The sequence below is a fragment of the Felis catus genome, chromosome C2 (assembly GCF_018350175.1).
Source record: "Felis catus isolate Fca126 chromosome C2, F.catus_Fca126_mat1.0, whole genome shotgun sequence".
NCBI classification, from domain to species: Eukaryota; Metazoa; Chordata; class Mammalia; order Carnivora; family Felidae; genus Felis; species Felis catus.
Window position 1 is genome coordinate 67,739,806 of NC_058376.1, and position 27,128 is coordinate 67,766,933.

Sequence of the window (27,128 nt, forward strand, 5' to 3'; positions counted from 1 at the left end):
GAACCTCAGGAGAAGCTGTATAGTTACCCAACATCAATGTATCATTGGTAATTGACTCACAGAGAGGGTGAGATAGAGAGCAAAGAGTTCCTACTAGGATAATCATGCTAAAGCAGAAACTTTTCCTTAAATCTAGTGGTCGAGTCTTATAACATAATCTGAGCTTTGATTTATCTGCGTCCTTTTACAAGAACTATTCCTCAAAGGTTTATGGACTGTCCTATTACAAACTGAAACCAGATATCTGTGATAAAGAGGTACAAAAAAGGGAAGCCACCATAAGAAAGAAAGCATAAAGAATAAATGGCCTTTTCTGACATTTTTGTTTGATTTAAAGCCAGATTTAAACTTGAGTATGACTCATTTTATATTTTCTATAAGAACATAGGTGGTGAATAAAATATTATTTATATTATACTAATGCAAGAAACTGCTTCTACTAGGAAAATTCCATGCATTATTCACACAGAAAAATGAATGGATTAAAATCCAGCAATAACATCAGTGGGGTCCCTAGCTTATCAATGACCTCTTTAAAATGTGGCCTCACAATTGAACATAGTCCTTCTCCAGTATGGGCAACTGACGTTTTCTGTATCTTACATGAAGTACTAAAAAAACATAGTCTAAGACTCTTAAGTCATGCTGTCTCCTCCTGCTACCCTTCAACCTCTCTAAATGGAAATTCTAAGCTACCTCAGTTATAGTCATCATAACAAGATGGGATTTAGGCTTAGCTGAATTCATTTTGTCTCTCTTTTCTTTTAGAAAGCATCACAGTCTTCACATGATGTGGCTTCTAAAGACTCAAGGACCACCCACCTTACCAGTCTGCAATGGCAAAGGCAGAAATGGATATTTAAACACCACAGCTTCCATTCTGTTATTAATCACTCTGTAGACATGTGCCACCACTACAGGGAGTGAACTGCACCAAGGGGGAAAAGTTCCAGGGGCCCCCGAACCACCAGCACTCTTGTTTCTCCCCCTGGAGAGAAAGCAGAACTATGGCATTTTATAGCTGCTGTTTGATCCTCTTGGCAATTACCTGGTGCACTTCTGCCTATGGGCCTGACCAACGAGCTCAGAAGAAAGGGGACATTATCCTCGGGGGGCTCTTTCCTATTCATTTTGGAGTAGCAGCCAAAGATCAAGATCTAAAGTCAAGGCCAGAGTCTGTGGAATGTATCAGGTAAGGAAAGGAGCCAAGCCAGAGAGTCTCTTCTCTTCTGGTGGTTGGAGAAAAGCCGTATCAAACCCAAAATAATTTTTTTTCAAACTTGGTTTTATTTTTTTCAAAAATGGTGAGTGATAGTCATGCTGAAATTATTCCATGACCCTCTTTAAAAGAAAGTTTTCAAAAAGTAAAATGTCAAATATATTGAATAGAAAAATCCATGGCCTGTTTGGAGTATGTGCCAGTCACTTGGTAACTGAGTTGTCATTGTTCATATCTGGCGGCAGTGTTGCTTAATGGAAGACTAAGTACCTAGAAGGCAATTTATTATAGGTCTTGCAAACCTGAGTAGTAACATCTCCCATTTACCTTAAGTGCCCCAAAGGTCAGTAATACTTGAGTGTTAGCTGCCTTATTCTCATTTTTTTTTAAAGGATTTTAAAGTTGAAAGAAACGTCAGTGGCTGGCATGACCCAGGCATCTACAAAATGCAGTCTATAGTATTTTGGAAGCCCTTCGTATAGAAGGCTGAAATCCTCTCGTTGAACACAGAATATACCTAACACTGATGGGAGAAACCACAGAATCCATCTAAATCTCTCACTGAACTCTTTCTTCAGCCATGTGAAGACAGCTAACTTATCCCATTGAATCACTTCTTCTCCAGGCCTGAATCTCAGTTTTCTGAACAATTACTTCATGACTTGATTTCCCTCCATTTGAGGCTCCCTAATTTATCATGACTCTGGTAGAATATGGCACCTAGAATTAGGCAGTTCCTTCAAACAAAATCTGACTTCCACAGAGTAGAATGGACTGTGTATCACCTCCCTTCACAAGGATATCAGAGACCGTGACTGCACCCCAAGTCTTTACCCAACTTCTAAGAGAAAATAACACTTTCTCTCTAAGACTTGCAATGTTCAGAAGGGATCCAGCACTCTTCCATGGTCTCCCTGATTGCTGGAAAATGAAAATGAAAACTAGAATTGCTCCAACAAAACTGGATTTCTGTTCATGTTCTAATGAGAGCTTTAAAATTAGATAGCATTTTCACATTTTTCTCATAAATACAGAAAAACTAAGTACAGAATTTCAACTATGCTGATCATATTCTTCATATAACCCATTTGGACAAATATCTTCTTTGTTGTACCCTGCTGACCAGAGTTGTGCGTGTGCCATGTATATACCTAAGGTTAAGCAAAAAGCCCTGGAATACTATATTTTTTAAATTATGTTAAAGAAAGATAGTAAAATCAGTTTAGCAGTATAAATGTTTTATGTAAAGAAAAATTCTATAATCTCTCTTAACTTAAAACTTAACTTTTAACTTAAGGTTTAAAACAAATAACTAAACAACAACAAAAAAATGATGGAAACATAAAGAAAATGACTAAGAGAAAAGGTCACATTAAAAGTTAGGTAACTGGGTGGAGGGGAATAAATTAGGAATCTTGGGGCACCTGGGTGGGCTCAGTTGGTTAAGTGTCTGACTTCGGCTCAGGTCCTGATCTCACAGTCATGAATTCGAGCCCCACATTGGGCTCTCTGCTGTGAGTGCAGAGCCCACTTCAGATCCTCTGTCTCCCTCTCTCTCTGCGTTTCTCTGCCCCTCTTTGCATGCATTCTCTCTCTCAAAAATAAATAAACATTTTAAAAATAAATACATAAAAATAAAAGTTTGGAACCTAAACAACACAGTGGAGTACAGCAAATATTTCTTACCTCCTGCCATTGAGTTCAAGTAGTATAACCTACCATATAAAGAGAGAACCTGTGGAGTTGTTACATTTCCTCCTTTGGACGTTGATACACTGATTTAGCATACTTAACTAGCCCTCACTCTGAGCTAAATCTTGGGAGAGTGAAAACTATGTAACTGACCCTACTTCTCTTTGTTTAATTTGCTCGATTTTTATTTAAAATAATGTTCTTTGAAAAGCAATGCATACTCATTTTTTAAAACAGAATATATAAATAAACCAAAAGCCCACGATTTTAAAAGCCATTGCTCCACCACCCAGAAATAATCACTATTTGTAAACAGCCTTCCTACATGTTTATTTGTTTGTTTGCTTACAAAGATGAGCTCTATCATCTCCCTTTCCCCTTTGACCTCCAGTAATGTCATAATCTAAATTTGTGACTCTGCAAATCTGAGGTTAGTTTTAGGCTCCTACATATTAAAATCCTAATCTTATTTATATTTTCTGTAGTCCTTTTTTAAAAATATCTGTATTATTTGTAATACTTTAGATCAGCAACTTCAAACTTTTTGCTGGATGAAGCAGATACAAATTATTCATTCTATTACTAATAACAATCTTTGCTACCATTGCTTCCTCTGTGTAAGGCACCAGGCTGAGAATTTTACATAATTATCTCATGTTCACAGCTATCATATGAGGTAGGCATTGGCCCCATTTTACAGAGAGTGCTCTGAGTCTCAAAGAACACATCATGAAAACAAAGAATAACACAGCCATGATTCAAACCCAGCTTTGCCCAGTCCCTACTCTTAAGTGGTTGACCAGAAAGCCTCCTATTTTCTTCCATTTCTTCTTTCTTGCAGGTATAATTTCCGTGGGTTTCGCTGGTTACAAGCAATGATATTTGCCATCGAGGAAATAAACAGCAGCCCAGTCCTTCTTCCCAACATGACACTGGGATACAGGATATTTGACACTTGCAACACTGTTTCTAAAGCCTTGGAGGCCACTCTGAGTTTTGTGGCACAAAATAAAATTGATTCTCTGAACCTCGACGAGTTCTGCAACTGCTCAGAGCATATCCCCTCTACTATCGCTGTGGTGGGAGCAACTGGTTCGGGCATCTCCACAGCGGTGGCAAACCTGCTGGGCCTCTTCTATATTCCCCAGGTACACATAACTTCTTATATGGGGCAATGCGGGCAGGGATCAGGACTCGAGTGACTTCCATGCCCAGTGTCCATACAGCTTGCTATTTTCCTATCTCTGGCTTTACACTGGCACCAAAAAAACCCTTCTACTTAGTAGGGGCACTGTATCATGACCATTTGGGATTTCTGAGACCCCAATATCAACCATGTCCACTAAACCTTCACAACTCTTCCAAAATTCTTTTAAACATACCTTGTGTAAAACTTTGCCTTTTTTGCCAGGTATTTATTTTCCATTCCATTCCTTTAGTAAATGACCATTCTTCTGCCTTTACTAAAAGGAATGAGGCCATATGATGTAAACTCACCTTTCAAACTCAAAATCTGTCCCTAATCCTATTCCTTTAAAATTCTGCCTCTCTAACTTCTGGCTTAAAGTTTAGCTCAGGGGGAAGCAGAGTATATTTTCTCACAGAACAAGAACTTAATCATTGTCTTGCACATTCCAGAATGGAAAATATTCTATTTCGTTCAACAATATTTATAGAGCACATATGAACAAATAGTGTCCACCCTGCAGGAACTCACCCTAGATGAGGAGATGTCTGCATTTTCAAATGCTAGCAATTCACTGAAACAAGTGCTTTAATAAACATTTGTTCAAAGTTGCATATTTTTCCCCTATGGAGCAAATCTTTTTTCATGTTAATATTTATAGATCTATGACATCATTTTATAATAGTGAAAAGTTGGAAACAACCTAAATGTCCGTGGATGAGAGAATCAGCTCAATTGTAATACATCCTTTACATCAATTTTAAAATTATAGATCATGCTTTAAATTTATTTTTTTCAATGTCTAATATTTAAAATTTGTTAAGAGTACCTTTGATAAATTCACATTTATATGTTGGGAGGTCCCCATTTCTTTGGTGATAGACATTATCCTTTTATATTCATGTGGCAACTGAAAAAGACTTGTCATCATTTCCCGAATCCTTACTTCAGGGAATTAAAGGTGTTTCCCATGGGGAAGCCCTGGCTTTATAACTTTTGCACAAAATGATCTAATAATGGTCGGTAAATGTGTTGGGTAAGATGCAAATATGCATCTTATAAATTTTGCATATTGTACAGTATTTTTTTAATTCACAGTGAAAGTAAGTTTTTGTGGCCAAGAGGCACAAGGTATAATTGTGGGTAAGGTAAATAAAGAATATAAATGTAAAGGTTTTAATTCTTTATGGTTTGGATGAAAGACAAGGTTAAGCTAAATTTGAATTATTAAAGTGTCATGAAGACTATAATTCTCAGTCAAAACAATGTAAGTATATCTACAGTAGTGTTTCTCTTCCATGACTGCGTGTTAGAATCACGTGGGGAGCCTTAAAAACCAATACCTGGGTTTCACACCGTAGAGATCCTGGTTTAATTGATATGAGATGCAGCCTGGCATCAGGAGTTTTGAAAGCTCCCAAGGTGATCCTAATGTGCACCAGAACTGGGAGCCACTGCTCTGCAGGGTAGGGGCAGAGGCCAAGGGTATTTCTTAATGCTACTCATGCCACCAAGTGGATGGAACAAGTAGACCAGCTAGAAAAGTTCTGGACAGAAGTTTTCTGACTCATTCATGAAATTCTCCCCTCTCACAATATAAGAAAGTTTTGTGTATTTTTAAGATTTGTTTTTTTTTTTTCTTTGTGGGGAGAACAGGTAGTGAAGTAGTATTTACCCCCCTCATTCCTAGTTTCTTTTTAAAAACTAGACAAATATAAATGCATTCTTTAAGAGAAACATATTCATAGTAGATATATTTGTAATTTTAATCCTTTTAAAACCCTTTCAACCCATTTTTCAAAAAGAAGAAGTAAACATTAATGGATAAATTTACAAAATGCCTGAGTAGGTTTTTCATTTGCAAAAATCTGACAGAAGCCTGTTGTTTGGGTCTGCACGTAGAGCTCTGTGGAAACAACAACATCTCAATAAATTACTTAATCTAACTACCTACACTTCATGATCTCTCATAATAGAGCAAGAAGGGGCTCGCTGATAAAAGAAAAAACTGTCAATTTTATATTGTAACTTCCAAAATCAAAGCTCTTCTCAGAAAAATCATGCTCTTTAGCAAAGTTGGTCGTGGTCTTTCATACACCAATGTCTTTCATGTTTTTCATGTAGAAACTATTCATTGGTAAGAAGAAATATATTGGAAAATTCATTTTAAAACACTAAACATAGAAAACTAATTGTTTCAATGGGTGACAAATATTAAAGACATTCCCCCCAATTTTTTAACTTAGTTTCCTTTAAAATCTCTCTAGAAAACTAGAGAAAAGAAATATTAAACACTCCTTCATTAACAAGAGGGAGACTAACTGGAGACTGGAGGAGAGAACCTAGACAGACTAGGAAAGAGGAACCCCTTGGGGCTCCTCTGAAGAGCCTTAGGTTTATCACCCACAGAGAATTGCATTCCTTCCAGAAGTGAGTCATGGACACAGTGTTCATCATAGTAAAGGGGAAGCTAAATGTTTAGATCAGAACCTGGATATAACAGGAAGAAGATGTGTACATGGATATATGATAACCAATGAGGCATCACAAAGGAAGTTAGGAGCAACTTTGCAACAGCGTGTAAAGACTCTCCTTGAAAGGGTAAGTAGATTCTACTATTATTGGGTTGACTTTATGGCCAGACCCATTTCTGAAAGTGGCATTGTGAAGAATCACCCACTGGGAATTAGAATGCTCCCCCAAAGACTGACTGATGCTTGAGTGCTCACACTGGAGAGGAACATATTCTGGTTGTCTTCATCCTTTCATCCCATCTGCAATGAACAGCATGTTTGATAAATTAATGAATGCTCAAAAAGCCAACCCCACAGAGCCTTGAGGTTCATCTGGCACCTCATTCACTCATTCATCCTATGTTCTTTCCAGGTCAGCTATGCCTCCTCCAGCAGACTCCTCAGCAACAAAAATCAGTTCAAGTCCTTTCTCCGTACCATCCCCAATGATGAACACCAGGCCACTGCCATGGCAGACATTATCGAGTATTTCCGCTGGAACTGGGTGGGCACAATTGCTGCTGATGATGACTACGGCCGGCCAGGGATTGAGAAGTTTCGAGAGGAAGCTGAGGAGAGGGACATCTGCATCGACTTCAGTGAACTCATCTCCCAGTATTCTGATGAAGAAGAGATCCAGCAAGTGGTGGAGGTGATCCAGAATTCCACAGCCAAAGTCATTGTTGTTTTCTCTAGTGGCCCAGACCTTGAACCCCTTATCAAGGAGATTGTCCGGCGTAATATCACAGGGAGGATCTGGCTGGCCAGCGAGGCCTGGGCCAGCTCTTCCTTGATTGCCATGCCCGAGTACTTCCATGTGGTTGGAGGCACCATTGGATTCGCTCTGAAGGCTGGACAGATCCCAGGTTTCCGGGAATTCCTGCAGAAAGTCCATCCCAGAAAGTCTGTCCACAATGGTTTTGCCAAGGAGTTTTGGGAAGAAACCTTTAACTGCCACCTCCAAGAAGGTGCTAAAGGACCTTTAGCACTGGACACTTTCCTGAGAGGTCATGAAGAAGGTGGTGGCAGGATAAGCAATAGCTCCACTGCCTTGCGACCTCTCTGTACAGGGGACGAGAACATCAGCAGCGTGGAGACCCCTTACATGGATTATACACATTTACGGATATCCTACAATGTCTACTTAGCGGTCTATTCCATTGCTCATGCCCTGCAAGATATATATACATGCTTACCTGGAAGAGGGCTCTTCACCAATGGTTCCTGCGCAGATATCAAGAAGGTTGAGGCTTGGCAGGTACATACTTCACTTAGATAGCAGTTCACTGTGTAGCAGAATTGGGCTGACCCAGGCAAGACAGATAAAGTGGTCACCTCAAAAAGACAGAATCTAAATGATGTTGCTATACATAGCTTTGGGTTCAAATTGCCTTTTCAAACATTCTAAGTAACTGACTTCTGCAAAATTGATAGTAATTTAATTTGATTATCTGTTTAAAGCCTTGGTTCAACTGTTCTTTAGTCCAGGGGTTCAGAATACATAAAGTATGCCCCTAAGAGCTTTAAAATTTTTTTTTAATGTTTATTTGTTATTGAGAGACAGAGAGACACAGAGCGTGAGCAAGGGTGGGGTAGAGAGAGGGGGAGACACAGAATCTGAAGTAGGCTCCAGGCTCTGAGATGTCAGCACAGATCCCAACGTAGGGCTCAAACCCACAAACTGTGAGATCATGACCTGAGCCAAAGTCGGTTGCCTAACCAACTGAGCCACCCAACTTAGGTGCCCCAGCCCCTGAGAGCTTTTAAATATCCTGGAACGGATTTAATACTATGTATTAAATGGAGTACATGGAGTATTTTTACAATTATGGTAGATTACAGATATTGTCCTCTTATAACAAGTATTAGTTTAGTACCTATTAAATTCCATATGCTAGTGTTATCGCATTTAGCCACTACTTTTACCAAAATATTATTCACAATATAATGTGATGGACCACCCAACAGGCCAACTAAGCTTAGGACACAAGCAAATCAAGGGCACAGGAAAAAACAAAAACAAAAACAAAAAACCACAAAACCTCTCCTTACAAAGATTTGATATTGGATATTTCAAAAATAAACACTGAAGTAGTTATCATAGAAAATAACTGGAACTTAGGTGGAATTCCTACACTCATTTTAGACTTTAGTCTTGTTTTATATTTTTGAATTGAATTGCACATAGAAGAGATATCATAATTTTTCTCATTTCATAAAATTTCTGAAGATAAAAGTCTGGTCTGACTTAAATCCTACATAGTTGTTCGTGTCTTGTGTAGTTACCTTGATTTTTCAATCAAACCTTGTTTTATACTGCTTTTATTTTTTCCTCAGTTCCAGACTGACCTATCAGAGAGTGCATGATTATAGAGGGAGGGGAGAGGAGACATTCCTGAACATGAGCTGAATGACCCAGTCTCCAGCTTCAGCTCCAGCTCACCCATAAATTAGCTGCATCATCCCTGGCAATCCACTGTTCTAAGTCAGTCTCTTCATCTGTAAAATGGCCTCAATATCTAGCCCACTTTCTGCCCAAGGTTCTTTTAAAGATGAGATGTGATGACATATGTGAAAGCAATTTATAAACTTTCAAGTTCTAAACAGATGATGATTATTATAGTAGCATTTCAATATGCTTCTAATTAGGCAACCAGGTTAAAAATGATAACTACAACAGCTGTGTATGTAGAACCCTACCACCACAGACCCTTGGGAAAAGGTATAAAGAAACAAAGAATATACAACCTATGTCAGTCATTTTATTTATTTATTTATTTATTTATTTATTTTTCAATATATGAAATTTATTGTCAAATTGGTTTCCATACAACACCCAGTGCTCATCCCAAAAGGTGCCCTCCTCAATACCCATCACCCACCCTCCCCTCCCTCCCACCTCCCATCAACCCTCAGTTTCTTCTCAGTCTCTTTTGCTTTGGCTCTCTCACACTCTAACCTCTTTTTTTTTTTTTCCTTCCCCTCCCCCATGGGTTTCTGTTAAGTTTCTCAAGATCCACATAAGAGTGAAACCATATGGTATCTGTCTTTCTCTGTATGGCTTATTTCACTTAGCATCACACTCTCCAGTTCCATCCACGTTACTACAAAAGGCCATATTTCATTCTTTCTCATTGCCACGTAGTATTCCATTGTGTATATAAACCTCAATTTCTTTATCCATTCATCAGTTGATGGACATTTAGGCTCTTTCCACAATTTGGCTATTGTTGAGAGTGCTGCTATAAACATTGGGGTACAAGTGCCCCTATGCATCAGTACTCTTGTATCCCTTGGGTAAATTCCTAGCAGTGCTATTGCTGGGTCATAGGGTAGGTCTATTTTTAATTTTCTGAGGAACCTCCACACTGCTTTCCAGAGTGGCTGCACCAGTTTGCATTCCCACCAACAGTCCAAGAGGGTTCCCGTTTCTCCACATCCTCTCCAGCATCTATAGTTATGTCAGTCATTTTAGAGACTATCATAGGGTAACGAGCGGTGTCGAGGCTGGCAGAATGAGCCAGGACCTGCAAGTGCTTCTCAGCCCTTCTCTTGTGGGGAAAACCACACTCAGACATCATTGTTGGCTAAAGTTTCTCATCTCTATGAGGTACTTAAAGTCTCCTTCCTTGCACTGCATCACCTGTTTCCTGCAGCCTGGCAAAGAAGTGCTCTAATGACAGTCAAAGACCAAAAAGACTTCAAGAGCCATTATGATAAAGAGTGGAGTTTTAAGATGGAGGAACAAAGGGACAATCTTTTAGCAAATACTGTTGTCTTTCCTCCCTTCCCTTCCATGTCGCCTAAAAGGAAGACTCCAGCTCTTGAAAAGCCGACACGACCAGGGTGGGGTTGAAGGGAAAAGAGGCTTCCAGTGGGTAATTTGACATTTCTGTTCTTCAGTGACTCCTTTCCAAACAAGGAAGTAAGATCTAGATTGTCAAGACCAAAGCTTGGGCATATATGAAAAAAGCTGTAAGAATGAGGCTACAGTCAAGAGTGGGACTTTTAGTTCCATACTGTAGAAAACCCAAACCAAACTGGCTTAAACAGAAGATACTCATATTATTAGTAGCCCATAATACTGAAAATTTCAGAAGTATTCCAGATACAAGTAGATGCTTTCATCTCCATCTCTGTTCCTTATTCCTCAGGGTTAGCAGCTTTCAACCTCTATAATAGCTTCAGGCTCATAAAATCTTTACTACTCAGCTCTTATTTCCCAAGATCTCCTGTATAAGTCCCAGAAACCACACTGATCGACCAGTCCAAGATCACATATCTATCACTGAAGCTAGGAGTGGAGTCCTTTCAAATTACATAGGCTGAGAGTTAGAGGGGGAGTGGACCCCCAAAGGGAAATCAGGGTGTTACCAAAGGAGAAAAAAAGACAAGCAAAGCAGGCAAAATTTAAAAAAATATCCACCACACAGACACCTCAGTTGACTCTACTTACAAGTTAAGATGTGCCCTCCTGGCTCATACACAGTCTGGCACAATTCATTCAGGAGAGGAGACAGAAAAATAGGGTCACAGCTCTAGGGAGGAATAACATGTGGTCATTGGCCAAAATGTCCTGTGTGCTTTCTGTAAAAGCTTCCTTCAAGCCTCAGGAACCCAGGCAGTTGGGTGGGAATTCTAGAATTTAAGATGTTGGCCATGTCTTTTGTATTAGGAGATAGACCAGCAATTATTCACTCTCACTATTTTTAAAATTTTTTTAATGTTTATTCATTTTTTGAGAGAGCGAGAGAGAGGGAGGGGCAGAGAGAGACAGAGAGAGAGAGAGAGAGAGAGAGAGAGAGAGAGAGAGAGAGAGGGAGACCCAGAATCCGAAGCAGGCTCCAGGCTCCGAGCTGTCAGCATGGAGCCTGACACAGGGCTCAAACCACAAACCGTGAGATCATGACCTGAGCTGAAGTCGGACACTTAACAGACTGAGCCACCCAGGCACCCCTATTCACTCTCATTATTAAGACCTATATGGAAACCTATCACCCCTATAATCTATACAATCTAATGTAAGTATATCAGCCTAGATTTCAACCCCTACCTTCTCTCAATTCTCTCATAAGCCAACCTGACTGGCACCTCCCCATAAAGCAATTATGAATTTTTGGCATAGCATTTTTGTTTAGATTATATCCCACACCTGAAGCACCATCCATTTTTGTCCCACGTAACACTGTCCACCACAAATTTTTAACTCTTTTTCAAAATTCACTTTCTCCTAGAAGTCTTCTCAAGTCATACTCCCACATACACGTTTTACAATCTCTCTTTCTTCCTCATTTTTGCCATTTATATATTCAGCTTAAATTTCCACAACTCTTTAGTTGACTGAAATAGATTCTTACTAATTAAACTTCTGATTAAATTAGGTCAATCACAAGTTCTTTCTTTTGTTGATGTTTTTCCCACTAAATTTATCAATTCATATCCTTAAAAGTAACACTAACAGATAATTTATGAGCGCACAGCACACAATTCCCTCCTGACCTCCATGGAGATCCCCAAGTCCTTCTCCACTGCTCCTCACCTCTCTCTTCACACTGACTCCTCCACTGGACTGTTCAGCACTGTGTCCAGAATGCCTGACACCTGAGTATGTGTAGAATAAATGAAAAAAAGAGTAGTGATCTAGTTGATTTGGCCTGACAACACTACCTAGAGCCCTTTGCAGAGAACTGTTCAATCTAACAACCCACCCTTACTTACATCAATCACTCTGGTTTAGGTATTCTTGGTTTTGATTAGATAAGCCTGGACCACATGCCCAACAATCAATTTGTATGGAAAATCATGTAAGTGTAGAATCACCTTCTTCCTTCTCTCAGGATGATTGTGCACAAGGCATGCTTCCTACTTTCCCCCACCTTACACCAACCACTCACTAGTCAAAAAATAGGTATGCATGATGACAAAACCATGGTGATAACAAAAGCCAAATCGAATGGATCTTTCCAGAAATTGCTAATACTGTTGGGATTTGGAGAGGGGTGTGAATTGGGATGAAAACCAGAAGAAATGGAGGGGAGATAAGGATCAGTCTGGATCTCCCAACACTCTTAGTGTAGGAAGCGGGCAAGAAACAATAGACTCCTTATCTGTGCAAACCATTCTTCATTCACCTCTGTGTGAACAGGGTACTTTGTATACCCCATCCCATGTTCCCTCTGTGTTAAGTGATGCCATGTGTAAGAGCTAGAAATCCTAGACAACAGTGGGGGGGGCGGGGTTTAGTCTCTAGTCTTTGGTTTATTTCAATTAGCCATTAGAAAATGTGCCAAGAGGTAATTCCCATTTATGCTTATAATGAGCAACAGTTTGACTTTAAAATCCTTTAGAGGAAATACCCTAAAAGGCCACAAGATGGAAATATTACCACATAAAAGATAATATGTGATCATCTCTGTGTGTGCATGTTGTAAACTATGTGTCTCTCTCTTAATGTGTCTTTCCCAGTGTTTAGTTTTAAGAACCTGTCAGTTTCTCTGTATGTTATCTTCTATGTGTCAGTCTTTCTTTTAGCTTTTTTCCTTTCTCTTCCCCTTCATTTATTCTTATTTTCCTCATATTTCTCCCCAAATAAAATAACTTAGAAGCATATTATGCTGGATTACAAATCTCAAGGAAATTTTTATATTTTCTTTTTTAATGGAACTATTAGTCCCTCTTTTAAAACTGCAAAAGAAGAGTGTTCTCACTTGGGGAAATATCTAAATTATTTTATAATGTATGTTGATTTTTGTGGGTCAGTAATTATCAATTTAAAGATTCCCTGTCATTGCTTTTAAGGATGAAATGGTTTCCATCTCCACCTTCCCTGATATGCAAGGTATTATGTAGAAAATTAAGTGATCAAATGCAAAACTTGACAGTCAGAATGCCAAAAGAAATATTAAAGATAGCTAAAGAGATGACTTAGAGATGTGCCTTAGAAAACAATTAAGTGATTATTAATGGACAAGGTAAAACTTTGACTGTGAGGATGAAACACTACGTACCTTAAAGGTTAGGATTTGAAGTAAAGAAGAAAACAAAAGATATCATCTGGGATGGGCTTTGAAGGATGAACAGGATTTTTGGAAAGTGTTCCTTGGAGAAAATGTCAAATGCAAAGGTAACATAGGTAAATCCCAAAAACATCATGCTGAGTGAAAAAAATCCAGACTAAAAAAAAAAAAAGAAAAAAAAAAGAATACATCCTGTAATTACTACATTTATATGATATCCTTTCTCTAATGATAGAAAGAAAAGAGATCCACAGCTCCCTAGGGCTGCAAGTGGGAGTGAAGATTAACTTGGAAGGGACATCTGGGAACTTTTTGGGGTGACAGTAGTGGTGGTTACACAGACATGTACATTTGCCAAAACTCAGTACTTTTAAAATAGACATATTTTATCCTATGTCAACTTTACTGCAATGAAGTTGATTAAAAATATAAAACAATGAAAAGACCCTGGAGTGGGAAAGTACAGGCCATGCATGGAGTTCTGGAGGTCGTTTAGTATGGATCACTTTTCCAATTAAGGCCGCTTGTGTTGCCACAAGCATTATACATGCCTCCATGATCCCACTTTAAAAATAAGCCCATCTAGGGGCGCTTGGGTGGCGCAGTCAGTTAAGCGTCCGACTTCAGCCAGGTCACGATCTCACGGTCCGTGAGTCCGAGCCCCGCGTCAGGCTCTGGGCTGATGTCTCAGAGCCTGGAGCCTGTTTCCGATTCTGTGTCTCCCTCTCTCTCTGCCCCTCCCCCGTTCATGCTCTGTCTCTCTCTGTCCCAAAAATAAATAAACGTTAAAAATAAGCCCATCTTCTCAACCTATATTTTATATTAGTTAACCTTTGTAACTAGCAATAGACAATGTGATAGACTACCTAGTCTGACTCCTACAGCTTATGGATAATATATAATGTAATGGTTGACAAGTTTGGACTCTAGAGCTAGGCTAACTAGATCTAAATCCCAATTGCTACCTAACAACTGTATGACCATGGGCAGTCACTTAATGTGCCTGTGCCTCACTTTCCTCACCTGAAAAATGGAGATGTAGAAGTTCATTATAAGGATGACCTTAGTTAACATGTATAAAGTGCTCAGGATACTGACTATATATAATAAGTGTTCAGCAAACACTAGTATTCTTTTGTAGGTGAGGAAAGTAAGACCCAGAGAAGCCAAAATGATTTGCCCAAAGTCACATACCTAGCCACATCTGCCCCCAGGCAGCAACCAAGGTTACTGTTAAAAGAACCATGTGCCAAATTGGCCCTTTAGGCACATCCTTTTTAACTCCTAAGAGGCTGCTGGGTCAGTCAATGGTTTCACAGTACAGACACAGAGACAAAGTACAGTGTGTCTTACACTAAGTAAGTGTCTTACTTAGAGTGGACACAACTGACCAAATTAGAGTATAGCAAACATCTCTCTGTCCATCTCGAATATAATTGTGTCTCTTGTCACTAAAAAAAGTGCCTGTTTGGCCCATATTAGGTGCTTAATAAATACTTTTTGAATGAACAAATAAAGAGAATGAGACAATGGTAAGTAACAGGGGTAAATAGAGGTTAAGTGAATAACAAAACAGTAGAGCCATAGGCACAGATAAAAGAGAAGGTGAGTGGTCTGAAAGAAGTCAGTAGAAAATGCCCATGCAAAAAAAAAAAAAAAAAAAAAAACAAAAAAACAATAAAATTCGGGCTCAAACTTAACTCTTCATTAAAGAGGTAAATGACAGAGGAAAAACACCACTTCAATAAAGATTTTAAGAGTATAAACAGGATTATTGAGACATGAAGATACAGAAACCATTAAATTTTATTCTTATTTTATTTTTTTAATATAATTTATTGTCAAGTTAGCTAACATCCAGTGTATATAGCGTGCTTTTGGTTTTGGGGGTAGATTCCAGTGATTCATCGCTTACATAGAACACCCAGTGCTCATCCCAACAAGTGCCCTCCTCAGTACCCATCACCCATTTTCCCTCTCCCCCGCTTGCCCCCTACCAACCCTGTTTGTTCTTTATATTTAAGAGTCTCTTACAGGTTGCCTCCCTCTCTGTTTGAAACTATTTTTTTCCCCTTCCCTTCCCCCATGGTCTTCTGTTCAGTTTCTCAAATTCCACATATGAGTGAAAACACATGATATCTGTCTTTCTCTGCCTGACTTATTTAACTTAGCATAATACCCTCCAGTTCCATCCACATTGTTGCAAATGGCAAATTTCATTCTTTCTCATTGCCAAGTAGTATCCCATTGTATATATAAACCACATCTTCTTTATCCATTCATCAGGTGATAGACATTTAGGCTCTTTCCATAATTTGGCTATTGTTGATAGTGCTGCTATAAACACTGGGGTACAAGTGCCCCTATGCATCAGAACTCCTATATCCTTTGGATAAATTCCTAGTAGTGCTATTGCTGGGTCGTAGAGTGGTTCTATTTTTTAATTTCTTGAGAAACCTCCACACTGTTTTCCAGAGTGGCTGCACCAGTTTGATTCCCACCAACAGTGCACAAGGGTTCCCGTTTCTCCACATTCTTGCCAACATCTGTTGTTTTTTAATTGACACAGGCTTCCTAAGAATCTTATCAGGAAAAAAAAAATTTAGCCTAATTTGTACTAATGAAAAAACCCAAAAGGAGAAAAGAAACTTAAAAAAAAATCTATTTTGACTGATTTTATTTTTTCCTGCTATTACTTTGAATGAATTTATTATAGCTAATAGAATAATTCTGGATCTCTCTATATTCAGGGGATATCAGTCCTACATCTCAAGTGTTGATTGCTCTCTTCATCTTCTGGCATACTTCTGTCATCAATCTTATATGGAACAGTTTTGGGAGGGACTTTTAAGTTACAGTGATACCTCAAAGGGAGAAATTGTATTGGACCTTAATCCCACAGTATAATTTTGAGTATTTTGCTTTTAAAAATAGGTTTAAGTTATAACTGATTATATAAAACTTTAATTTTTATGATCTTCAATGGTAAGTTTTTCAAAAAGTGAATCCTAAACCTTTTCAACCTTATCTGAAAGTTCTTTTGTTTGTTTTTTTTTGTTTGTTTGTTTGAGTGTAGAACTTAGAACTTTATATTTTCAGTCTGAATCAGCTGACTTCAGCCCAACTGCACTGGCTAGCACCTCCAGTATAATACTCTATAGCCACAGTGAGAATGGACATTATTCTCTTGTTCCTGATCTTAGAGGAAAAACATTCAATCTCTCACCACTAAGCATAATGTTAACCGTAGGTTTTGTAGAGGATTCAGGAGGTTCCTTTTTACTCCTAGATTATGGAAAGTTTTTATCAGGAATGGAGATTGGATGTTACCAACTACTTTTGCTGTATTTATCGAGATGATCATATGGTTTCCCTTTTGTAGTATGTTAATGTAGTTGAATGTTCACCCTTGCATTCCTACAACAATGTAGGAAGGTAGACAACTAAAATTTGGTTATGAAATTTTTCCTCTATGTTCATGAGAGATATTGGTCAATAGTTTTATTTTCTAGTAATATCTTTGTCTAGTTTTGGTATCTGAGTAATACTGCCCTCAAAGAATGGGTTAGGAAGTGTTGCCTCCCTGTCAATGTTCTGAAAGTGTTTGTGTGGAATTGGTATTACCTTCTTCCTTAAATATGTGGCAGAATTTATCAGTGAATTGGGCCAATTTTCTTTGTGGGAAAATTCTGAACTGCAAATTCAATTTCTTTAATACTTATAGAACTATTCCTTTGAATACAGCTTTGAAGACAGCTTTGATTGTGTCTTTCAAAGATAGTGTCTAAGTTGTCGAATTTATTGGCATAAATTTGTTTAGAATATTGCTTATTAAATTATTTATAATACTCTCAGATTATCCTGAAAATGTCTGCAAGATCTCTAGTGATGTCACTTCTCTCATTCTTTGTTTGGAAATACGCATCTTCATCTTTTTTACTGATCAGTCTGGGAAGAGAGTCATCAATTTTATTGATGTTTGCAAAGAACTAGCTTTTAGTTTTAGTGATTTTCTATGTTTCTGTTTTCTATTCCATTGATTTTTGCTCTGAGCTTTATTACTTCCTTTCTCCTGCTTCATTTGAATTTAATTTGCTCTTCTTTTTCTAGTTTCTTAGGTTGGAAAGTGGGGTCATTAATTTGAGACCTTTCTTCTCTTATACTATAGTAATTTTATTGTTAAAAATCTCCCTCTAGATGTTGCTTTAGCCGCATCCCCCCAATTTTGTATGCTATGTTTTCATTTTCATTTAATTCAAAATACATTCTAACTTTCCTTTCCACTTCTTCTTTAACCCATATATTATTTAGAAGTATGTTATTTGGTTTCCAAGTATCTGGAGATTTTTCAAATATCTTTCTGTTACTGATTTCTAATTTAAATTCTCAGGAGTCAAAAAACATACTTTGTTTGAATATTTTTAAATTTATGGAAACATGGTTTTATTATCCAGAATATGGTTTATCTTGGTAAATATTCTCCGTGCCCTTGAAAAGAGTGTGTATTCTACTGCTATTGGGTTGAGTGTTCTATAAATATCAATTAGGTCAAGTGCTATTGATCAAGTATTATTCAAGTCTTTTACACCTTTATTGATTTTCTACCTACTTGCTCTTTTAACTGATATAGACACCATATTGACCTTATTTATTTGTTTACTTATCCTCAGACTGGTGAACACCTCATCATGAGCACCACTTGACAAATTCAACAGTGTTAGTTTAATGCCTAGACTATCAACCAAACATTCAACAGACATAGTTTGAGTATCCATTCAAATTCGGGCCCTCTACAAATCACTGGGGACACAGAAAGGAATACGATAGTGTCTTTAACTTTAGAGGAGATTTGTCTAATAAATTTTGGGTATAAAATTTCTAGCCACAAAGATCCTGGGTGCTTCCTTTTCTGGATAAGATGTTTGCCCTGCTTTTACCTTCTGCCTATCCTTATCTCCCTGTCCCATCTGAGGCTAGAATTGCGATGTCTCATTAGTAAACTCTTGATACCAAATGTCCTCAAGGTTACCTTGTTATCAAGGTCTCTATCTGCTCCACCAATGAAGTCATATTTGGACATTTGAAATCCCTTTCAATACTTCCTTTTTTGGTAACAGTTTTATTGATATATAATTCACATATCATAAAGTTCACCTACTACAGTGGTTTTTAGTATATTCACAGAGTTGTATAACCATAACCACAATCAGTTTGGAACCTTTCCACCACATCAAAAAGAAACTTCATACCCTTTAGCTGTCACCCCCTACTTTCTCATCCCCCCATTCCTAAATACCACCAATCTACTTTCTGTCTCTCTATATTTGGATATTTCTGCACAGTTCATATAAAGCGAATCATAAAATATGTGGTCTGTGTGACTTCTTCCACTTGGCATGTTTTCAAGGTTCATCCTTGTTGTAGCACATATCAGTACTTCATTCCTTTTTATGGCTTGAATAGTATCCCATCATATGGACATAACATTTTATTTATCCATTGATTCGAGTGATATACATTTAACTTGCTTCCATTTTTTATTATTATGAATTATGAACAGTAGTGTTCAGGTTTTTGTTTGGATATATGTTTTCATTTTTCTTGGGATTACACATAAGAGTGGAATTGCTGGGTCAAGTGGTAACTCTTATGTTTAACTTTTTGAGAAAGTGTCAAACTATTTTCCAAAGTCTCTGCACCATTTTACATCCCCACCAACAGTGTATGGAGATTTCTCTACATTCTCATCAACCTGTTATTATCTGATCCTGTGCCTTTTAATATGAAATCCAGCCTCTTTGCCTTGGATCCTCTTTACCTATCTACTTTATTTCCCCTTGTTCTCTAGCATGTACACGAATTTTGAGAGACTGGTTTCTTTACTGCCCCCATAACACTTATTCCTAACTTGATCTTTGTCCATGCTATTCCCACTGTTTTTAACACCCTCCTTCTTTCTGTCCTTTGCCAATCCAAATTTCTACCATGCCTCAAGCCTGTATTGACCTCTTCAGCCCTTTTAAATTTCCATCCCTTCTGAATTTAGCTGTATTTAGAGCTGAAACCCTGTAAGTTAGCTCATGAGGACTATATTACTATGTCTTATACTACTGCAGCCTAGCTCAGAACACATAGTGAATAGTCTATAAATATTTACTTGTTGATTGATTCTAACAGCACACACATCTCACCCTGTGTTTACAATAATTTTTTTAATGGAAACTTTAAGAAAATGATTTTTGATTGACTTCTTCTTCTTTAATGTTAGGATTATGGTAGAAATTTCCATCCCATGCCAATAGCAACACAAAAGGATTACAGCCAGTGGTGATCTTTGAGTCACGTTTCTGTCCAGCCTGACCAATGTAGAAGATAACAATTTAATTATAAAATGACTGTCCCTGTTCCCTTCCTTATTCATCCACTAATGCCTGGAGACTTTCACTGCAGAGAACTTAAAGACAGAAAAAAGGAGAGAGGAAGATTGTTGCCTGGCATATTGAGAACCAAGGAATTAAACCTGAATAAGAAGGAAGTAAATTTATGCTCAATACTCCAGTTTTATCGCTGTATATATGCTCTTAAAATTATTCTTCAAATAACAGTGATGCTTTTTCAAAATATATTTAATGAGGAAATATTACTGACAAATATTTGCCATGGACATTCTAAATCATTTATATTAGAGGCAGGAGAGTGCAGCAGGAAAAGCTCATGTTTAAATCACAGCTCAAGAACTTTCTAGCTTATGACCGGCAAGTTTCTTGACGTCTATGCCTCAGTTTCTTCATCTATAAAATGAATATAATAATAGAGTGGTTGTGAGGATTAAATGAGATATTGTGTGTAAAGCTTTAGTACAATGCCTGGCACATAGGAAGTGTAAATAAGAGATAGTTCCCTACCTCTCCACTCTTCTCATCTCCTTTTACACACATCAGAGCAAAGACAGAGTTAGCATGATTGTGGAAAGGACAGTGGAAACTGTATGACTGGGATAAAACATTTGCACTAACAAGTAATGGTAGGTACATGAAACCAAAGTATGGAAGGTTTTGGAAGCTACCTAGAGAAGTTTGAAGAATATTTCATTTGAGCCATGATAGATCCCCAGTAGGATGTGGGAAAAGAAAAGCATGACTATGGAATGGAGGTTCCAGAGTGGGTGGAAGGAATGAGGTTCTAAGTGCTGCAGGAGAAGCTCAGCTGTACAGAGCAGAAGGACTGTATGTTCCTCTCAGGGAAGAAAAGCTGTGTCAGGACAAGGATGTGTTGGGGTACAAACAAAAGGATGTACATCATTCTGTATAGGAGGAGGCCAGGTCATTCCAAGAGCATGGAGGAAAAGGAAGGAGAACTGGAGGTATAAAAAAGGAACATATCTGGGGTACTGCTCTGCAGACAGTTTTAAAAGCTCAGTAAAAATGGAGGAAAAAATATAGGATGGATGACCATCAAGGAAGCCTCAGGAGAACACAGGTAGCGTGAATCCTCAGTAGGATTCATTCTCCATCTTTTTGGAGGATAGCTCAGCAGTTCTGACTGCAGAACAGAAGAACAGATAGCAGGAAGGGAAGGACACCCCCTCTTCCCCCATAGGTCTGGGCAAAAGTCAGGGCAGCCAGAGTCTGCCAGGGTAGCAGTGAGGACACTAAAGCAGTAAATTGCATACAGAAGGTTAGGTGAGGCACCCAGGGTGGTATGTTTGTGTGCATACATGGTCTGCCATTGACTCTGTCCCCAAACTTGTCCCAGAGCTGTTTATGAGCAAATTCAGGTGACTCCTTTTCCCTATTTAATTTTACTTACAATAAATGTTTATTTGAAAGTAAAGTGAATACAGATATATAGTTTTAAAAAGCAGTGTCATCTCTGGAATGGGTAGAATATTAAAGGTGCCCTGAAGGGGCCTAGCTAAGTCACCTAGTTTGTCATGAATATTAACCTGGATAATAGGTGCAAGGCCTCAGTAAAGCCATCCATTAGACAGACTCAACCCAAACTTTTCCCCAGTGTCAGATTAGATGTTGGTTTTTTAGGGGTAATGATAAAAATAATGATAAAAGGGAGAGGTGCCTCTAGATGTACCTCAGGGACCATGAAGCCACAGAACAGAGAGAAGAGTCCATACCAGAGTTTGCAGAGATTCTGCAACCTCTCTGGACCAGCCCTCTCATTACAAAGGTGAGGAAACATGCTCAGAGCTGGAGGAGGGTGATGAATCTCAGTGACTTGTGAGGTGCAGTAGAAGCAAGAACACTTATATTCACAGGCTGGACCATGTGTTATTCTCTCTTGATGCCTTGGGACCCCTGGCACATCCCACATGAAGGGACTGAGTGTTCACTGTCTCCTCCTGACCCATGTCAGGGGCACATAGGAAGCAAAGCCAGGTGCCTAACAATACTACAATAGAGCAGAGCCATTAAGAGCACAGGCTTTGCACCACTTGCTAACTGTGTAACCCTAAACAAGATACTTCTGTTCCTATGCCTCACTTTCCCCATCAGTAAAATGGGGGTGATAGTACTATTTGTTGTAAGGATAAGATTAGATAATAAATATAAGGCATTTAGCATTTGCGCCTAAAATGTAGTAAAATGACCAATAAAGTTTAACAATTATTATCATTACTTTTTTATACAAGAGTTATATGACATATAAAACCCTGCGAAGATCAAGGGATTGGCCATGACTGTTACAACAGTGATGGTGAGGGCTCCACCAACAGCCTCATTTCTTTCTTCCTTCCACTCACCCCACTCCGTGATTTTTGGCAGCAAGACACTTTCACAGAGGCAGCAGCATAAAGAAAGATGGAGCAGATCTTAAAAGTACTTCATACCTCCACTCCTTCCCCAAAACCCATCTCAGAAGACACCAGGAATGGCTCTGGGTTACAAACCCTGCCCTTCCTGGGGCACCACCAGTTGATGATGTACCTGAAGAAGACTTGATTTGGCCAGGGGCCATGGTGAGATGTGCCCAGTCTACTTTCCTGACTTCAAGAAGGTGTTTTTGCCCCAGTTACAATTTGAGTATCAAGCAAAGCCTGTGGCTTACCAGGGCTACTGCTAACACATACAATTACCTTAGTGTAAATTAGAAAAAGGTGCCTCTTCCTAAAGTTATGTTCCTTCCACTTTGTTAGAACAAGATAGTTTACTGTCCTCATGCAGTACATAACATACTTAAACATATGTGGTAGCCCTGTGGCTTGTACTCAAAGTCTCTGTTCCTCTTTAGGTCCTGAAGCACCTACGGCACCTAAACTTTACCAACAATATGGGGGAGCAGGTGACTTTCGATGAATGTGGGGACCTGGTGGGGAACTATTCCATCATCAACTGGCACCTCTCTCCAGAGGATGGCTCCATAGTGTTTAAGGAAGTCGGATATTACAACGTCTATGCCAAGAAAGGAGAAAGGCTCTTCATCAATGAGGAGAAAATCCTGTGGAGTGGATTCTCCAGGGAGGTATGTGCTGTCCATCAGAACCACAGATGCCTCCACCACAGGCAGGAAACTGTGCTAGACTTTGGAAGGGCCTTAGGCTTCACCACTGGACTTGCAAAATGATGAGACCACTTCCCTCAACTCACTAACTCTTGTTAGCTCTTGTCATATAGCTCTAATGCCAAGGTTCTCCATGAAATCCATGAGTGTTTAGCATACAGATGATAATCCTCAGAAAATTCTTATTCTTTACAAATCTGATCCTTTGGCTAAATGGCTAATAGTTTCCTTGACTAAAACTTTCCCCAACCAGAGTGAAATATTTAAGCAAACAGAAATATCACTCAAGGTAGGGTCTGGACAATTCACACAGAGGTAGTTCCCTGTTATCCAAATAGCTCCGGGCGGACCTATAAATCAAAAGGACAATTTCTTAGAAAATCAAATGGGTTGGTAACTTGGGAAAGATAACATCTCTGAGGGTACTGTGTTACTATAGTTGAAAGTACTAATGTCCTTCACTAGTTCTTTTCCTTTCTTTTCCTTCCCAAGGTCCCAAGAATCTTAGCAATTATCAGGTCCAATACTGTCATTTATATCCCTCTTTCATTAGAAAATAATGCCAATTATTTTCTCTTCAAGTTTTCTAAAAAATCCTTGTCAAACCAGTTATTTTTCTGATATAGTAAAAAATTTCCTTTGTTGATTTCCATGTGTTTAACTTTGTAAGATGTCTCCAAGTCAAGCAGGTAGGTGGGGAGAGAAGGGAAGAGTCTTATTAAAGAGACATTTTGAGGGGTGCCTCGGTGGCTCAGTCGGTTAAGCGTCTGATTTCGGCTCAGGTCATGATCTTGTGGTCCTTGAGTTTGAGCCCTGCATCATGCTCTGTGCTGACAGCTCAGAGCCTGGAGCCTGCTTCAGATTCTGTGTCTCCCTCTCTCTCTGCACCTCCCCTGCTTGCACTCCATTTCTCTCTCAAAATAAATAAATAAATAAATAAATAAATAAATAAATAAATAAATATTTTAAAAAAATTTTTTTAAAGAAACATTTTGGAAATAGTATGCACCCTTCTGTGTTACTTGACATGATCATATGGAATGAGAAGAAGAGCTTCTGAAACAATAAAGCAATAAATTGGACAAAACTGTCAAAAACAACCATTTAAGGATCTGGCAATCAACCAAAGCAAACAAAAGCTGAAGTGCCTTTTTAAGAAAAACTAATGAAACTTGAGTAAGAAAAGTCTGTGGCAGTCTGAGGCTGCTCCCCAATTATTTCTAATAATTTGGTTGCTGATTCTTTTAAGTTTTCTACGTGGACAATCATATCATCTGTAAATAACAAGTTTTACTGAGTTCTTTCCAATATTTATGCCCTTATTTTTCTTGTCTTATCCCACTAGCTATAAACTCTGCAATGTTTAATAATAGTGGTTATAGTGGGCATTCTTGTTTCAAAAGAAATGCTTTTATTTTTTCATGTAGAATGATGTTTACCTAAGAAGTTTTTATATTGCCCTTTTTAAGTTAAAGATATTTCTTCCTATCTCCCTTTTTCAGGTAAGTTTTTAATTGTTATTTTGTGTTGAATTTCATCAAATGCTTTTTCTTTATCTACTGATGATCATGATTTTTCTCCATTAATTTATTAATGCAGTGGATTTTATATATATAGATGCAGTATAGATTTTCTAGTACTAAACTTGTTTGCATTCTTGGCACAAACCTAACATGATCATGCTACATATTCTTTCCTATGTCCTTTGAGTTTGCTAATTGTTTTAGTGTTTTCATCTATATTCAAGTGATAAAAAGTAGCTGTACTCTTCTCAGGTCCTTTCAGATTCCTTACACTTTGCGTATACCTCCAGGACTTCTATATATTTTTGCTTCCAACAGAACTCACCACACTTTTTCAGAAAACTACCAGCGGGCTAATAGAACCCACTTTGCCCACAGGGCTCAGAAAGGCAGAAGAGTCCACAAATTTACATTTCCCTAAAAAGATCCTTAACAATGAGTGGTGTGGAAGTACAAAAACCCTGGCTCCCTTTTCCTTAGGTCAGGACAGCTCTAAGGAAAAACTTACAGTCCAGAGTTCCCCTATGGGATCAGGCAGAAGCTACCCTCTGAGGGACTTTGCTCAAGATCATACCCTTGCTGTCTTCTTCCCTTCTGTGTCTGACTTGCTCCATTCTCTTCCTGGTTTCTTGGGAGAACTTTCCTTGCAAACACTTGTAGACAAATCCACAACTCAGGTCTGCTTTTTTTTTTTTTTTTTAATTTTTTTTTTCAACGTTTATTTGTTTTTGGGACAGAGAGAGACAGAGCATGAACGGGGGAGGGGTAGAGAGAGAGGGAGACACAGAATCGGAAACAGGCTCCAGGCTCTGAGCCATCAGCCCAGAGCCCGACACGGGGCTCGAACTCCCGGACCGCGAGATCGTGACCTGGCTGAAGTCGGACGCTTAACCGACTGCGCCACCCAGGCGCCCCATCAGGTCTGCTTCTAAAGACAACTTAAAGTAGTGATATGGGCCTGTAATTTTTTTTTTATTTTTCATACTGTTCTCATCTGGTTTTGGAATCAGAGTTATACTGGCCTTTATATAAGAATGAGTTAGAAGATGTTCCCCTTTTTTTCCCCCCAATATCTGGTAGAGTTCACATAAGATTAGATTCATCTGTCCCTTGAAAGTTTAGTGTTTTTTTAAAAAAGAAAGAATGTTTGGGGCGCCTGGGTGGCGCAGTCGGTTAAGCGTCCGACTTCAGCCAGGTCACGATCTCGCGGTCCGTGAGTTCAAGCCCCGGGTCGGGCTCTGGGCTGATGGCTCAGAGCCTGGAGCCTGTTTCCGATTCTGTGTCTCCTTCTCTCTCTGCCCCTCCCCCGTTCATGCTCTGTCTCTCTCTGTCCCCCCAAAAATAAATAAACGTTGAAAAAAAAATTAAAAAAAAAAAGAAAGAATGTTTAATGTAATTTGCCTGTGATAAACAGAGAATGGTGGTCATCTCAGGTATGAATATATAGTAGGGAAGGAAGCAAGGGGTTAGAGGAAAGCATACAGTTGAGTGCAGGTTACTGTTCTAGTCCTAGCTTTTGTTTTGGGGTAGTCATTAAAAATGACTGGCTAAAAGTGATTGAAATATGAACAAGTAATGATGGGAAAACAAGGATTATGATTAATCAAATTCCATGCACCTGAAGTCCACTAATGAAATAAATAAATAAAATCTATGTTACCTGAAATGAATATCACTATTGCAGATTTCTTTTGGGTAGTAGTTACCTGACATATTTCTCTGATCCATTTACTTTTGGCTCCTCTATGCCTGTCCTGCCTGCCTTGCTGAGTGGTTCAAGGATCTCAGAAGTCACCCTATAAAGCCTAAAATAAAGTTGCAGGAATTGCAATTCACTGCAAAGTTCAGAATCCCATTTTCTAAACAAACTTCCTCTCATCTCAGCATCTCCCTTCGTGATTATCCCTCTATATGTATGTAGACCTGTGTCCCTGCATCTTTTAGCTTGCCTTAAACTTTTGTTTCCATGGAAAGCAAACAGATGTCCCATTCTGGGACTTGGAGGGAATGGAATAGGGGGTTATTTAAGGAGGATTTTGGTCACTGTGTAGAGTGGCAACAATTAATCTTCCCAGACTCCCATGGATGTGTGTGTGTGTGTGTGTGTGTGTGTGTGTGTGTGTGTGTGACACCTCTCCCTTTCTTTTTTTTTTTTTTCCCACCTCCCTTTCATTGATAATAAGAACAAGGATCTCTGGGGCTTCCTCTGTCTGGAATGAGTCTGAAGTCTGTTGTACTGGTCCTTGTGCACAAACTCCTCTTCCGTGCTTGTGTCAAGAGGGGAGACTGATCCCACAGCTGCAGCCCTTCACTTTTGTGCTCTCGGTTCTCTAGGTACCTTTCTCCAACTGCAGTCGAGACTGCCTGGCAGGGACCCGGAAAGGAATCATTGAGGGGGAGCCCACCTGCTGCTTTGAGTGTGTGGAATGTCCTGATGGGGAGTACAGTGATGAAACAGGTAAA

The 27,128-nt window shown here is 38.8% G+C and overlaps 2 protein-coding genes across 9 annotated transcripts in view; one reads left to right on the forward strand and one right to left on the reverse strand.

Moving 5' to 3' along the window:
• The window catches only part of ILDR1 (immunoglobulin like domain containing receptor 1), a 294,614-nt gene that overhangs the window by 208,603 nt on the left and 58,883 nt on the right, over positions 1–27,128 (reverse strand). The gene's annotated exons all lie outside the window — the stretch shown is intronic.
• The window catches only part of CASR (calcium sensing receptor), a 79,563-nt gene that overhangs the window by 48,195 nt on the left and 4,240 nt on the right, over positions 1–27,128 (forward strand). For 4 of the 6 annotated variants that reach the window (XM_019839216.3, XM_019839215.3, XM_019839214.2 and 1 more), the window contains exons 2-6: positions 769–1,192; positions 3,753–4,059; positions 6,984–7,868; positions 22,873–23,103; positions 27,000–27,123. In XM_019839216.3, coding sequence (XP_019694775.1) covers positions 1,008–1,192; positions 3,753–4,059; positions 6,984–7,868; positions 22,873–23,103; positions 27,000–27,123 — 1,732 coding nt within the window. In that variant the 5' untranslated portion in view covers positions 769–1,007. 6 annotated transcript variants of the gene reach the window in all.